The sequence below is a fragment of the Cyprinus carpio genome, chromosome A21 (assembly GCF_018340385.1).
Source record: "Cyprinus carpio isolate SPL01 chromosome A21, ASM1834038v1, whole genome shotgun sequence".
NCBI lineage: Eukaryota > Metazoa > Chordata > Actinopteri > Cypriniformes > Cyprinidae > Cyprinus > Cyprinus carpio.
Window position 1 is genome coordinate 9,463,011 of NC_056592.1, and position 15,286 is coordinate 9,478,296.

Genomic DNA, 15,286 nt, shown 5'->3' on the forward strand with positions numbered 1-15,286 from the left:
CCTTATGTGACAGGTTTAGTACTTTGAATGTTTAGGCTGGGTCTTCACGGCTATTGGTGAAGAAGTATTTGACATTTTTGTTTTTAGTGCTACTGTGTTAATACTTCTGCACTCTGGTTTATTTAAGCAGTTCAGACGGTTTTAAAATATTATTAATGCCGATGTAATTTTGTTTTGACTGATGTGTTTATATGTGTATATATTTTTCCTTGTTTTTTACCCATTAGGCAAAGGCCCCCAGATGGACACACTTATTGACTGACATTATACAGGATGCAGTATTGTGAGAGATATTAGATTCCTGGAGAGCTTATGTAGTGATCATGCACGAATCATGTGAGTGGACAGCCAGTCGGAATGCACCATTGTTCTGGTGACTGTGCTAAAGAACTTTTAGTTTTGTTTCATGATGTTACCTCAGATGTTCATCCTTGGCCACATCCTGCCAAACCTTCACACCCTTTTGTCAAGGAGCTCTCCCAGGCACTGAAAAAACTCAAATTAAAGACGCTCTTTTCCAGTCACCACCCCCTGTTAGCAGACCACCCTGTTGTCACACCAGTATGTCTCACCATGCTGCAGCTCCTTGTCAGACCCAGCCAAAACCTAACTGTACAACAGTGCAGAACCCTGGATGAAACCATTGCCTTTCTCTTCCCGAACAGGGACCGAGCCAACCCACTCAGCTGCCTTTCTATCAAGTACCGCCCCCAGAGGTTTATCTGACACAAAGTCAGTTTGTTTCAAGAGACTTGAGCCAGTGCCACAAACTTCACACCCAGCTAAAACATCCCAGCATAGGGTTGATGCTGTGTCCTACACCCACCGATGTCATCATACTGGTTTCCAACAGTAGAAGGTTCCACTTACCCAGACTTCATTAAGGAGAACAGAGTCCAGTATGTGGAACTCAGGATCGCTCTGGATAATCTGCTCCATCCCAAATTACCAAAGCACTACAAGTATTCCATCCCCCTGAAGCATGTTGTGAAGTTGCATTGCTGACTCTGCATATGCTAAGACAACTCTGTGAGCATTAGGCATGCCTAATGCTCACAGAGTTGTCTTAGCATATGCAGAGTCAGTCACGCCTTACATTAATGCCCCACAAGCCCTTGACAGAAATTATGGTTGGCCTACCAGTTTGTGCTGGGGAAAATTGAGGCTTTGTAGAACCTACAGTACCACACTCTAAAAACTGCTGGGTTGAAAACAACCCAATTTGGGTCATTTTGCAACCCAGCGCTGGGTCAAAAAGGGACGAACCCAGCGCTGGGTTATTTTAACCCAACAAGTTGGGTTATTATGTTTAACCAAGCATGCTGGGTTGCTTTTTTATGGTTTAAAATTACGACATTGCTAGGCTAGGCTAAAATGAACCCAAATCGAGCTAGGTATTAAACCTACAAATCTTGTTCATTTTAAAATCACTTTAATACACAAGAATAACTATCAAAAGGTAAATATTTATTAAAAACAAGAGAAAACAGTCAAAAAGTAACACGTAAGAAGAAATGCAGAAAAGTATGGCATTAACAGCTACATAGTTTATAAATAAAGCATTGAACATTTGTTGAATAGAACTTTTAAGATCAAATTTGACTTTTTTGGTAAATTTTATGTATTGTAAAAAAATATACAAAAACACTATTATACAATAATTGTACAATTACTTAAGTTAAGTTCTTTACAAAATATTCTGGCATGACAGTACACAAACCACAACATTAACACTGATATTATAACATTTAACAGATGCATGTGAGTGTGAAAGAATGTGAGCATGTGTATGAATGACAGAATGTAAACACCATTTCTACTAAACAACACAGAACAAGCATTTAATTTTATTTTTATTTTTTTACAAATTATACACTTACAGTTTGTATCATAGTCCATGAATACAGATTATGCATCACTGTCAATTTTCATGATCTCTTTAGCATAATTGATGTAGTTATGAAGAAGCCCCATCAGCACAGCATGTTACATCATCCAGGGCAGCGTCCTCCTTTAAAACCACTGTTGCATCAGTTTAGGGGAAAGGACATTCTCTTCTCTGACCAGCATTCATCCCAGTCACCGCCTGCTCTTCAGCAGTGGCCTAAAAAGAAAATGTTTAATTAAACTCTATCCATTTTCAGGTAGAGGTGTATTCACATCAGTAAGGATAGGTAAATAGTCTGTTTTATAATTTCAACACTTTGAGTGGTTGTTTAATGTCTCTGTCTACCACAGCGCTCCAGAATGCTATAATGGCAGCACTAGTGTGAGGGCATTTAATATTGTTTAAATAAATATTGCTTTCAGAAACCTACTTCTTAACTGAAACATTAAAACAGACATGACATTCACATACCTCACAAATTTTCATGTACGTGGAGGGCTGCTCTTCAAAGGGTTAGTTCACCAAAAAATGAAAATGGTCATAATTTACTCTCCCCCGTTGTTCCAGACCCATATAAACTCTGCTAATTTTTGGAACACAAATAAATATTTAATATTCTCTTAATTTTTGTCCTCCAATGCAAGTCTGGGAGACCAATATTTTCTTCTGAACAGACATGTTCGCTATCATATAATTTAAGATTTATTCATGTATAAATATCGAAATGGATTACTTCTACAATAACTCTGTATTTATGAGGCTTGAAAATTCAGATTATTAAGACTCTCAATGGATTAACTTTAATACATTAATTAACTAAATTATGAGAAAATTTAAAATATTAATTTGTTTTCTAAAGACAGACAAAAGTCTTATAGGTTTGGAATGACATAAAAGGCAAGTCAATGATTTTTTGTGTGAACTATTCCTTTAAGAAAGGAAGACCAAGAATGATGACTCTCCAAATCAGACAACTCCAAAGTTGGTTTGAGTTCTGCAATGTAAAACACAGACAACAATAGTTTTCATGAAATATGAGCACATAATCACACTATTGTTGCATCAACATGTGAAGTAAACAGGCAGGAGAAAACAGAAACGTTACATTCAGTTTAACCGCAAAAAATAACAAATTAACATGAAAATGTGTTAATAACCATTTATTAACACCTCAAAAAGTGCAGATATTGTAAAATCTTATGTAATTATGACATAAGACACTCACAGACATTATATTAAAAGAACCTCTTCTGTTCAGTAAAAGAGGCCTTTAAGACCTCCGTTTCTAAGGCGAAAACCGTGTCCGTGTATTTTTCGATATAAGCTCTTTTAATTCCACCTTCCATGAAACCTCAAAATACTCCCAGACATAAACAATGAATGATAACTTTACATTTTTAATCTTTACTTACCATAATGTCTTTCGCTCGCTTTTCGCTTCTTTCACGCTGAGAAAATGGCGGCTTCACATACGTGTTCCCAACCCAGCGCCGCTGGATTATGATCAAGACCAATTTTCAACCCAATATTGGGTTAAAACAACCCAACGTCCTACCCAACGGTCTCAACCCAGCATTTGGGTTGAAAAAATAACCCAGCATTTTTTAGAGTGTGCCTAATGCTCACAGAGTTGTCTTAGCATATGCAGAGTCAGTCACGCCTTACATTAATGCCCCACAAGCCCTCGACAGAAATTATGGTTGGCCTACCAGTTTGTGCTGGGGAAAATAGAGGCTTTGTAGAACCTACAGTACCACCTATCCGTGCTGGTGATGAGCGGGCATTCAACGAATTCTCTCTCAGAGTCCAAGTCATGATCGGCATGTTCACAGAGGGTTTGTACTGAAGAACTGCACAGCAGGTCTTTTAAACCGACTTTCTCATCCACAACAAACCAAATTTAGGAGGCATCACCACAAAAGAAACCCAGATAAGACTAAGTTCTCCCTCGAGTTTGCAGATTGGCTGCAGCTGGAAGCCAGCTGTATGGAGTTTGATCCGACTGATGAGACAAGAGCCACAAAATAAGATCAAAGAGCTGCAATCCAGGGACAAAGCAAACAAACCACCATACTGCATGACGCAGAACAGAGGAAGGCCATAGAACCAACAACCAAGTCCAGGGTAGTTTACCCCAAATTAAGTATCTACCAAGCCCAAAGTTTTCTGCCCATACTGCAGTGCAGAATATTACCTCAGCCAGTGTACCACATTTACAGCATTAACCAAGGAGCAAATGATTGGTTGGTTCAAAGACAATAAACAGAGCTGCAAATGTGAATGATCCCACGTGGCCAAAGACTGTGATCTAAAGAGGCCTTGCCACCTTTGCCAAGCTAACACCTCTCAGTAGTCCACAACATGAACCAAAGGAAAGGTGAGGTCACCAATGGAAGCAGTAGCTTATTCGACTTCACCACAGAGACTATCTATTTGGACCAATCTCATTGCGGTGGAAAAGTGTTCCTGAAAGTCATTAAGGTTACCATCCATTACCAACAGATACCTTTGCTGTACTCAAAGATGGCTCATAGTGCACCATTGTACTCACCACAGCTGCACTGCATCTTGGTCTAAAAGACAAGCCAGAACAAATGAATTTATGGACGGTGAATCAAGACATCAGGACATTACATGGAATTTCTGTAAACTTCAACCTATCCATCCCAAGTAACCCCAGGGTTAGGTTCAGTACTCATGGAGCCTTTACCGCAGACCAATTCGGACTAGCAGAATATACCTACACATTGAATATCCTGCAGGAAAGGTATAGATGCCTCAGAGGGATTCCCATACCACCTCTGGTCAAAGCTTGTCCCCTACTGCTTATTGGTTCAGATTACACTGAGCTCATCACCTCAACTGAACCAGTGTAACTGGGTCCACCTGGGGGTCCAGCAGCTGTCAGAACTCGCCTTGGCTGGACCTTGCAAGGTCCCTCCAAACATCTCCAAGATCAACTCCCAGTCTCACAGTGTCTGTTCACATCTAACTGCTTACCATGTAACTGCTGAACTGTATCGGCAAGTTGAAAGGTTATGGCAGATGGACATCCTGCCTTATCGCAATGAAAAGATGGTAGTAAGGTCACAACGACCCCATTCTTCCTTATGAACAGCTGCAGGCCTGGCAAAGATGGAAAACTGAACTGGAGCATCTACCACTGATCACCATGCCTCGGTGTTATGTATCAGCTGCACTAGATGTTCCAGAGGTGAAACGAGAAATCCACATCTTCTGTGACGCCTCCGAGGCAGCCTACAGGTCAGCTGCATACTTCTGTACTGAACACCAAGGACAGGTTGAGTTGGCATTCCTCCATGCCAGATCTAGAGTATCCTCAAAAAGGCAACAATCAATGCCTAGGCTTGAGCTCTGTGCTGCTCTCACTGGAGCACAGTTAGCCAAGCTACTTCATAATGAGCTCTCACTGGAGATCAGGAACACATTCCGTTATGAATTTGGCAGAATTTAAAACTGATTTTTTTTAATTAAAGGTAATAGAGCACAAAGCTTATTGCGATTACTGGATGACAAGCATGCTGCAAATAATATAACATATAACAGCTGTAACATCCAGACAAGATTCAAGTTACCTCTGTGATTTATGTGCTCAATGCCATATTTACATGTTGAGGTAGTTGTTGATGTAACGCTTTTTATCCAACACAAATGTTCCTCAATTTATCAATAGTACTAATGGACAAATGAAATAGATAACTTATGTTTAGTTACTTTATGTAGATTTGTTTATTAATATTACTTACATTTATCTAAATTAAACAGTGTTGACAACAGTGAATTCTACATAAAAGCACACATACATCACTACGATGTCTATTTCATGTCCATTAGTTGTGCTCATCTGCAATACTTAACAAAGATTTTCCTGTCAGATGTTAAATAGACATTTATTATCTATAATCTAGGATCTATAATATATATAATGGAGGCCAGCTGGTAGGTCCTTGTTAGTTCACCCCCCTCCCATGCCGATGACACGGGTTTGAGTCACACACAGGCTGGGTGCAAGAAAGGCCCAGTGGGCGTTACATATGGTTTATGTAAATCCAGTTTGGAGATGTACGTGTGCTTACTGGAGCTCCACTGTTAGCTATACATAAAATGTGTTTTTTACAAATCACAAATATACTATACTGTCTAGCATCTTTACACCTTCAACAAGCAGTTTATTTATATTTAGTTTTGCCATTATTTATCTAATGCAATGAATTTCATACTGTACATCTTGGCAAGCATGACCTACACGTTTAGATACGTAAGGACCACCATATTGTTTATTTGTGCAAGATAAATGAAGTAGAATTCAATGTGTTAGTACTGTAGGAGATGCGAGGTCAATGGATCGACTTAAAGCAGCTTCTCAGAAAGTCACAGACTGAACTGCTGGGGATACAGCGACAGCTGTCAATCATAGCAGCAAGAGATGCCAATCATTCCCGGGCCCAAAAAAAGGTGAGTAATCCTGTTACATATACACTTCTGATCCCTAAACATTCTGATCCCTAATGGTTTCTCATACTCAATACTTCTAGTAGCAATGATGATTCTTGTACACAAGGTGGCGCTATCCTGCTACATTTACATTTATGCAGCCTAACACCCTCAACTACCAATCAGAGTACAATGAGCTAACACATTTGGCCATACCAGCCAATGGAGGGTGCGTTTGTGTCATGTGAGGAAATGACAGGTGATGTACGTAGACAGAGGGTGTGGTTGCAATGCAGTGTCCTATCAGGATCATCTTGAAAGTGTAGGCCTGGCCACTTCCCTTGAGAATAGACATGCCATCTTAAACTGACGCATTTGTAGAGAACTGCCCCATTGCAGGGAGGAGGGGGAAGAGGGCAGGCAGCACTATAGGAGCAGCTGGGGTTGCTTGGCAACAGAGCTGGGGAGACTGTAACACATTCCAGATTGGGAATCTTTTTTTTTTTTTTTGCCTCCAACAAGACCTGTATCCTCCGCGCATAGAGTGGCTAATGGCCAGGATGTGCCTACCATTCTTTCTGAGTAATCCCTCTTAATGCCCCTGTGTGCATTAAAATCTGATGTAACTGTGTGATATTCCAAGACAGCGAACTTAATTTCTCCTTGTTTGGTGTTGCTATGGGATGAATGGACCGGAACGCCCCTGTTTTTTCCCCTCTGTTCCTTGAGATAAAGCAAACAAATCACAGTAGGCCAAGATAGAAATACCAACATTTCTAGGTGGCATATGGAGAACAAGATGGATTGCATAAAAATGGACATAACGAAATGCCAGGAAATTAGCAGAATAACCCATATATGTATGTCTAACATTTACAGCCTTATTTTAAAATGTGAAAAATTAAATATGGCATCCATCTTTAGGTTCGTGAAGAAAACCATGAAGAATGTCTCGCTACAATTAGTTTGATTCTGTTTTTCTTATATACTTAAAGCCTCTATAAATTAAAAATCTAAACCTGTACATACTTGTTAGTTCAAATAGCAGGAATGGCTAATGGAAATGGCACACATGGAAAAATTTATCAACATTAAGTAACAACATAAATACAATTTACCAGGGGTTTTCAAACTGGGGTGTACTGCAAACGGTGCTAGGGTGGAATTGTTTAAAATGTAAAAAAATAAAAAATAAAATAATAATAATAAAAATGACATAACAATAATAATAATCAATAAAAAGGTAACAGTAAAAATTATTCATTTATAAAAAATGTTAAATAGATAATACAATAAAACAATAGAAAACAGATAAGTGTAAGGTTTTATATAAATAAATAAATTCTTATAGAGCTGTCTTTATATTTAAGGAAGGGTCCTTCGCAAGGGGATCATTATATTTGGGCCATGAAAAAGTTGAAAAACCCAGATTATGTCTCTAAAATAATACCAATAGCATTACTGCAAAGGATTAGATATATTTAATTGGCTTTTGTAACATTAGAAAGGCCATGCATGAAAAGGCAAATGATTTACACATCAGTGATGGGAGTGGCTCTACTCTGCTCTACACAATCTACACTCACTGCTTTCCATATGTGAGTGTTCAAGTGTAGGATAGAGAGAGAAAGCCCATGTGTGCGTACTGTATGAGAGCAGGAATGCGTATATCAAGGAGCATGCGCAATTCTCTATGACCGCATATGATAGAGACAGAGAGAGAGAGAACGAGAGAGAGAAAGAGAGCAAGATAGGGAACGCACCGTTCTGTTGCACCACTCCTAGAGAGCCTGGAGATGCTCTCACATTGTTTGTCTCCTGTTCTAACTCAGAGCTTCTGCAGGGATACACATGCATGCATGAGCACAGAGCCACACACAAACACACACCACAGACGTGTCGTCACTGCCACTCCTGGCAGCCGGTGATATATGGGAGTGGGAGCTCTAAGGAGGAGAAAGAGAGGTTGAAACGGCTACCGTTAAGGTACAGTACACACACAGATCATCTTTGATATAAATGAGATCAGTAGCAAAGAGAATGTGTGTGTAATGCCATGCTATAATGCCTACATGTCGCCCTTCCTTGGCTCAGAACGGAGTGTGCGCTGGTTCATTCCAGCTCTGGAATACTGCAAAGAAAGACAAGAGAGCGTCCTACAGGATTTGGCATGATCCAGATGTGCAGGGAGACATTTGACCTGGTGGCATCTGGAGTCAGGTGTTGGATTGTGATAATGTCTTGTTGCTTAGTCTTCTCCTGGAAGTTCGGAGGATGCAAACAAGCAGATAATTTAAGGATACGAGTTGATCTGTGTTTATGTTTATTTTTGGGGGTCTCAGGCAACAGCTGGTCAAGGTCATGGTTTGGTGTAAATATGCACTTTAGGTGGTATTTTTTTCTCTCTCTCCACTCCTAAAGCAGTCGTCACAGTCCCCAGGGCAGTCGGCAGACAGCTGATGTGAAAAAATGTTTCTTCAGTTCATTTTCCAAATGAACCTGCTACTATGGAGCTCCATTTGTGAATGGATGTTTCTCTTTGTGAGGAGGGTTGATGGTCGGCTTGATTTGTTAGTCTAATGGCTCATTAGCTCCCTGGTTAATGCTTCCATCCCGCTTGCAGGGCTTTTCACTTGTTATACATGAGAAGTTGGATATATTGAACTGTGTGTTTCACCAGGCCGTGTTTCTGTAGCTCTGCTGGCTGTGGTTGAGTTGGTACTGATGGGGCAGTAGGTTGACTGGCTGTGACTGAGTCTGCTAATGTAGTGTAGCATGCAAACCAGCTGGAGACCTGGCACACACACCACAGTGTGATTGGTAGTATTACGATTCTGATACAGCAGACTGTTTTCTGAGATTATGTAAGATCTCTCAGTTAAATCCACACAGACACACAAAACAGACGCAAGAGCTTTGAAACACACACAATGTGATTGGCAACTGTTGTTTTTCTGGCATTGATACTACAGACCAGAAGGCTGGCAGTTGATTTTAGAGTTTATAATGTGTTTAAGGATTAATTTTATGTGTGTCTCATAATTAATGATGCTATATTTGATCCACCAACTGTGATCATTATTGGCAAACACAAAATTCCAACAATCCTTTTTTTTTCTTCTTTGTTTGCATTTTCTTTAAACTGAACTTTTTAATATTTGTTGATGCAAAAAAAAAAAATAAATAAAAAAAAAATTCAAAAAGAAGGAAAAAAAAATCTTATCTTTGAAATATGATTAAATATTGCTACATTTTTTAGGTTGCAGGGTACAAGATTTTAAAAAGAAAAGGGAAGAGAGATATGATGTCAAATGGACAAAGAGCAGCTTTTCAGGTTGCAATTATGTGGGCTGAGAACTTAGCTTAGCTATATCTTGCTTTTAAAGCATATAACTTTTATTAAGTTTGTTCTTACAGTTCAGTAAGAGCCACTTTGGATGTTTGCCACCATGTGCTTAATAGTCATTACTTTTCCTAAACTGTTAATTGGCTCTACAAGGAAAGAAAACTGCTCATTTTTTAATCTGCATGTTTGATTGGACATTAAAAATCTTGTTTGATGGTACCAATCTGTTCAATAAATTTTAGTTATTTTCTTGCTGATCTGGTTTCTGTGGTCTTGAATGTCTCTAGTAAATGTCGTAACATTTGAATATTTTCATAATGGTAATACTTAAGAGTACCTGTGTATTTTAGTCATTTAATAACACGGGTTCTGACATATCACACTGGTGAATTTGCGTTTTTACGTGCATTTTAGCAGTAACAGATTTACTAATGATGCACTCTTTAGTTTAAAATGTCCTACAGAGACTTTGGTACTGTGCAACTCAGTCATGTTATGTTATGTAAACATGATAACATATGAATTATGTACTTCAAAAGGGATTCATCAATCTCAGAAGGTGTAAAAGTAAAATACAAGTAACAAGTTTTCAGCAAGAGAGCTTTTTTATGATTTTTTTTTTTTCTGGTAATTCTTGAGAGTGACCATGAGTAGGATATTACTTATGTACATGGTCTGGTTTGGGATCAGTTCTAATGCAGTGCTTCAGTTTCATTACAGTGCCAGTGTTCCTGTCAGCACTGCACAGTTGGCAAGTTTCAGGAAAAACTAGCAAACACCCGATAATCTGAGCATGATGAACAGGTTTCCTGAACCATCTGATAGTCCCTCACCATACTCACAGCACTGGCTGAGCCAAAAATGTGTCAGACTGCTCAAATTAGCCCCAAAACATCCAAAAGTGCCACAGAGCCAGATTATTTTACAGGGAAATACAGACGTACAGTTTGTTTACTTATAGTTGACATTTCTGAGATGTGGAATCATTTTAAAATTGAATAAAAGTTACATACTTAACTTAATATGCAGGATTGTGTCCACTGTGTTCATTCTGAAAGTTTGCTTGGTAAGTCACTGCCCTGTCTGACCTCTTCCCCTGCAGCTGAAGCAGGAGGCCCAGCCATTGCACCTGGCCTATCATGCAGCCCACCATGTGAATCGCTGCCGCCTCCTTGAGGACAAGAACAGAGCTCTTAAACTAGAGCTAGCCACTCTCAGACAGCAGAAACAGCAGCACCGATCCCTGGTAAGTCAGTTTGTGGTATGATTATGTTGCTTATTTGTTAAGTTTTTGGCAATAATCACACTTATGGATTTCAGCATGTTGTCTGAAACTCTGGTGAGAAGCTTAATGAGTGACCGCAAAAGTTGTTTTCTATAAGCTAAAATGCACAGGAAGTCCCTGAATCATCTACTGTGTTCCAAGTGGTGTGATGCTGGAGCTGTTGCCCTGGCAACAAGCCCACTAGTGAGGGAGGACAGGTTGGTAATGGAAAACTGACAGACCATAATAATGGCTTTTGTTATAAGCCTCAGTTGCTACAGATCAATTTCGTCCCACTGAATGGAAGTGACATGCACAAATTTAACTGAGCTTTAGCACCGCTGAGAAAGTTTGCAGTGCTTTAGAACATACTTTAGAACTGTACTGGAAAAGAAGCAATTGCAATGAAGCAAAAGGGTTTTTAAGCGGATGGGGAAAGGGATGGAAATTGTGGTGGCAAGCATCCAGTGTGGCTCTTACACCTACTCACCCTTGTATTGTTCCAAACCTGTATGACTATGTTTTGCAACTCTGAAGGAAATTAAATCTTCCCCTTCAGGGGTCTGTTCACCGCTGTAACTGGATTTTTCAGTCAGTGAATATCAAAATGATTTGTTCAAATCATTCATACCAGTTTTGTGAACTTTTCATTGAAAAGATCGGACTCTTGATTTGTTCATGAACCATGCTTCATTATTTCTCAGAAGAACTCTTCAAGGAGAGGATGTCAAGAGTGGATGTCAAGATTTTCTGTTATAAACAGCTAACACTGCTTTTCACACGTTTGGGCTCAGTAATATTCAGCATATATACAGTGGCATGCGAAAGTTTGGGAACCCCTTGCAGAATCTATCAAAATGTGAAAAAATTTAACAAAATAAGAGAGATCATACAAAATGCATGTTATTTTTTTATTTTGTACTGTCCTGAGTAAGATATTTTACATAAAATATGTTTACATTTAATCCACAAGGAAAAAAAATAGCTGAAATTATTAAAATAACCCCATTCCAAAGTTTGGGAACCATTGGTTCTTAATACTGTGTGTAGTTACCTGGAAGATCCACAACTGTTTATTTGTTTTGTGATGGTTGTTCATGAGTCCCTTACTAATCCCTAACATTCAAAAAAATCCCCCATATCCACAAATATCCTCCAGGTCCTGCAGATTCTTCAGTTTTCCAGCATCTTTTGCATATTTGAACCCTTTCCAGCAGTGACTGTATGATTTTGAGATCCATCTTTTCACACTGAGGACAACTGAGGGACTCAAACACAACATTTAAAAAGGTTCAAACATTCACTAATGCTCCTGAAGGAAACACAATCCATTAAAAGCTGAGGGTGAAAACTTTTGAACAGGATGAAGGTGTCCACATTTTTCTTATTTTGTTGAAATAACTTTTTTTTCCCATTTAGTACTGCCCTTTGCAAGCAACAGAAGATACTTGCATGTTTCCCGGAACACAAATTAAGTATAATTTACCTTGATCTTAAAATTCCAAAAGTTATCACCCCCCGGCTCTTAATGCATTGTGTTTACTTCTGGAGCATCAGTGAATGTTTGAACTTTTTTTAATAGTTATGTTTGAGTCCCTCAGTTGCCCTTAGTGTGAAAAGATGGATCTCAAAATCATACAGTCACTGCTGGAAAGGGTTCAAATATGAACCCCTGGGGGAAATGTGAGCTTACACCACCGCCTTGAGAGATATGTGAGCCGACACCCCCACTTCTGGAGCTTTGTGAGCGGACACTGTCTCCTCAGGGGAACTGTAAGTGGACACCGCTCTCTTGTGGGAACTGTCTGCGGGCTCCGCTACTTTGGGAAGGCCTGAAACAAGCTCTGCCACCTCAAAGGGAACATCAGCGGGCTCCGCTGCTTTGGGAAGGCCTAAAACAAGCTTCCCTGCCTCGGAGGTAACATCAGCGGGCTCCGCTGCTTCAGGAAGGCCTGAAGCGAGCTCCGTCGCCTCAGAGAGAACATCAGTGGGCACCGGGAGATGGGGATGTCTCGGGAGCATTGTGAGTGGGCACCGCCACCTCGGAAGGATCGTGAGCAGGCACCAATGCCTCAGGGGCTTTGTGAGGGGACACCGATGACTCAGGGGGGACTGTAAGCAGCCACCACCGCTTAGGGAGCCTTGTGAGTGGGCCTTGCCAACTCGGGGGGACTGTGAGCAGACACCGCCACTTTGGGAGCTCCGCGAGCAGACCATGCCACTTGCACTGACATTAGCAGAGGTCCCCGGGATGCTCTGGGAATGGGTGTGAGGTACTGGGTGCGGCAGACGAGGCCTCTGACGCCCTTTGGATTGCCGCTTCGGGAGAACTGTGACCGGGTTCCGCAGCTAATTCCACCCTGAAGGCTGAGCCGCTCAACTGCAGAGCCAGGTTAATGCAATCCTCCAGCACCTCCTCGGGGTGCCAGTATGGCATAAGGGATTTGAAGGGCTTGGCTAGGCCTCCACAGAAAAAGACCATGAGGCAACTCTTCTCCGTAGCTGACCGTCGAGCCACTCCAACGAAGTCCCTGGCATATTCCTCAATATTCCTCAAGGATGTTGAGGAACTTCCCGGCTGGATCCATGTTTGCTGGCTGAATTCTATCACGGGGCAGTAAGAGAGCACCATAGAAAACAGGGTCTGGGTCCAAATGCAGGTAGAAATGCAGGGCCCGGACTCATGACAGTTTTATTTAGCAAGGATGAAATAAATTGATCAAACGTGGCACTAAAGACATTTATAATGTTACAAAAGATTTCTATATTAAATAAATAATAAATGCTATTCTTTTACATTTCTGTTTTTCAAAGAATCCTGAAAAAAGAAATCATGGTTTCCACAAAAATAATAAGCAGCACAACTGTTTTCAGCATTGATAATAATAAAAAATGTTTATTGAGCAGCAAATCGGCATATTAGACTGATTTCTGAAGGATCATGTGACAGTGAAGACTGGAGTAATGGCTGCTGAAAATTCCCATCACAGGAATAAATTATACAGTACTTTAAAATATTTTCAAATAGAAATATCTACTTATTAAAGTTTAATTTATTTATTACTTAAATTTCAGACTTCAAAAACATTACAAAATCTTACCGACACCCTACTTTTGAACAGTAGAGTAAAAGTTTTTGCTTTTCACACAAAATTATATCTTATGGCTCCAGGAGACTAAAAAGCAGACAAATTGGATGATATTATGCTGTTATGTTACTTACATTAGAGTTAATTAACAGGTAGCAGTGCTCTAAATGCAACAGCACCACAGTAGGTAATTCATACTATCAATTATTTACTTAATAAATTGTATTATAAGTGGGCAGGGGCAACTATGTCTGTAATATACTCATAAAATAACATATTTTCAGATATTGTGGGTTTGTGTGTTGCTTTGAGAGTGTGGTCATTTAAACAAACTTTCTTATTAAACTTACAACACTCTCAGATTTTCTGTGCTTTTTTTATTTAAAACCTGTCTGAAGTCCTTTAATTGAAAGAGAGAGAAGGGAACAAGTCTGCCAAGGCTGGCATTGGTTCAGATTCAAAATGATCACACCTCTTCATTTATTAGCTTCAGTTGTGATAGTGGTGAACCAGATGAATATACCGTGACAGTTGTTGCAGTGCGAGTCCTATGGCTAGTTGCCTGTCTGACGGACTGTGCAGAGAATGAACCTGTAGTGAGGAATGACCTTCTGTCTCTAGAGGAAGTGTCTCACACCTGCTGCTGCTTAGGAACCGCCCACCTCATCTCTATGGCACTGCCTGTCCTGTGGAGAAAGGGAGGCCATGGAAAAGCCTGGCTGTAGTATAATTAGTTTCATGAATAATAGTCATGACTATAATGACAAAAGCAGATAATTAATACAGAGTAATAACAGTCTGGAAAAAGGCGCATCTACTTAAGTAGCTGAACTAAAGTATGTTTCAGTAGAGAATTAAGATGAATGAAAGGAGTACACAGTGTTTTTCTGTAAGGTTGTTGTCAGTAAAGAGAAGAGAAGGTTGGGCCCTGGCTTGGGTTGCCATGTCCCCAAATGGAATTAGACTCAGACAGTGATCTCTTAGCTGGGCCATGCTGCTTGCTTAACTGTATTTTCCTCTCCATTGCATTGACCGCTGGAGTCATTTGGAGCAGGAGGTCCATTCCATTTCAGATCCTTGTCTCATAAGTTAGACCAGGACAGGAAGCATCAGCCCCAGCTGAATATGTGCCCACTTAGTGCTTGTCGGTAATTGCAATCTTGTGGTAAATTGTGAACATGATAACTTAAAGTGAATGTTTCAGAATGTAGGCTGATATTTGCCTGAGTGTCGTTTGACAACTG

At 40.0% G+C, this 15,286-nt stretch overlaps 1 protein-coding gene across 9 annotated transcripts in view; it reads left to right on the forward strand.

Moving 5' to 3' along the window:
* The first annotated feature begins 3,602 nt into the window (after positions 1-3,602).
* The window catches only part of LOC109044819 (RIMS-binding protein 2-like), a 50,180-nt gene continuing 38,496 nt past the window's right edge, over positions 3,603-15,286 (forward strand). For 2 of the 9 annotated variants that reach the window (XM_042778884.1, XM_042778889.1), the window contains exons 1-3: positions 3,613-5,152; positions 6,228-6,364; positions 10,792-10,935. In XM_042778884.1, coding sequence (XP_042634818.1) covers positions 6,239-6,364; positions 10,792-10,935 — 270 coding nt within the window. In that variant the 5' untranslated portion in view covers positions 3,613-5,152; positions 6,228-6,238. Of the gene's footprint in view, positions 5,153-5,692; positions 6,365-8,022; positions 8,330-10,791; positions 10,936-15,286 lie in introns of those variants that run through there. The other 7 variants (XM_042778893.1, XM_042778891.1, XR_006162918.1 and 4 more) reach the window with 6 other exon arrangements.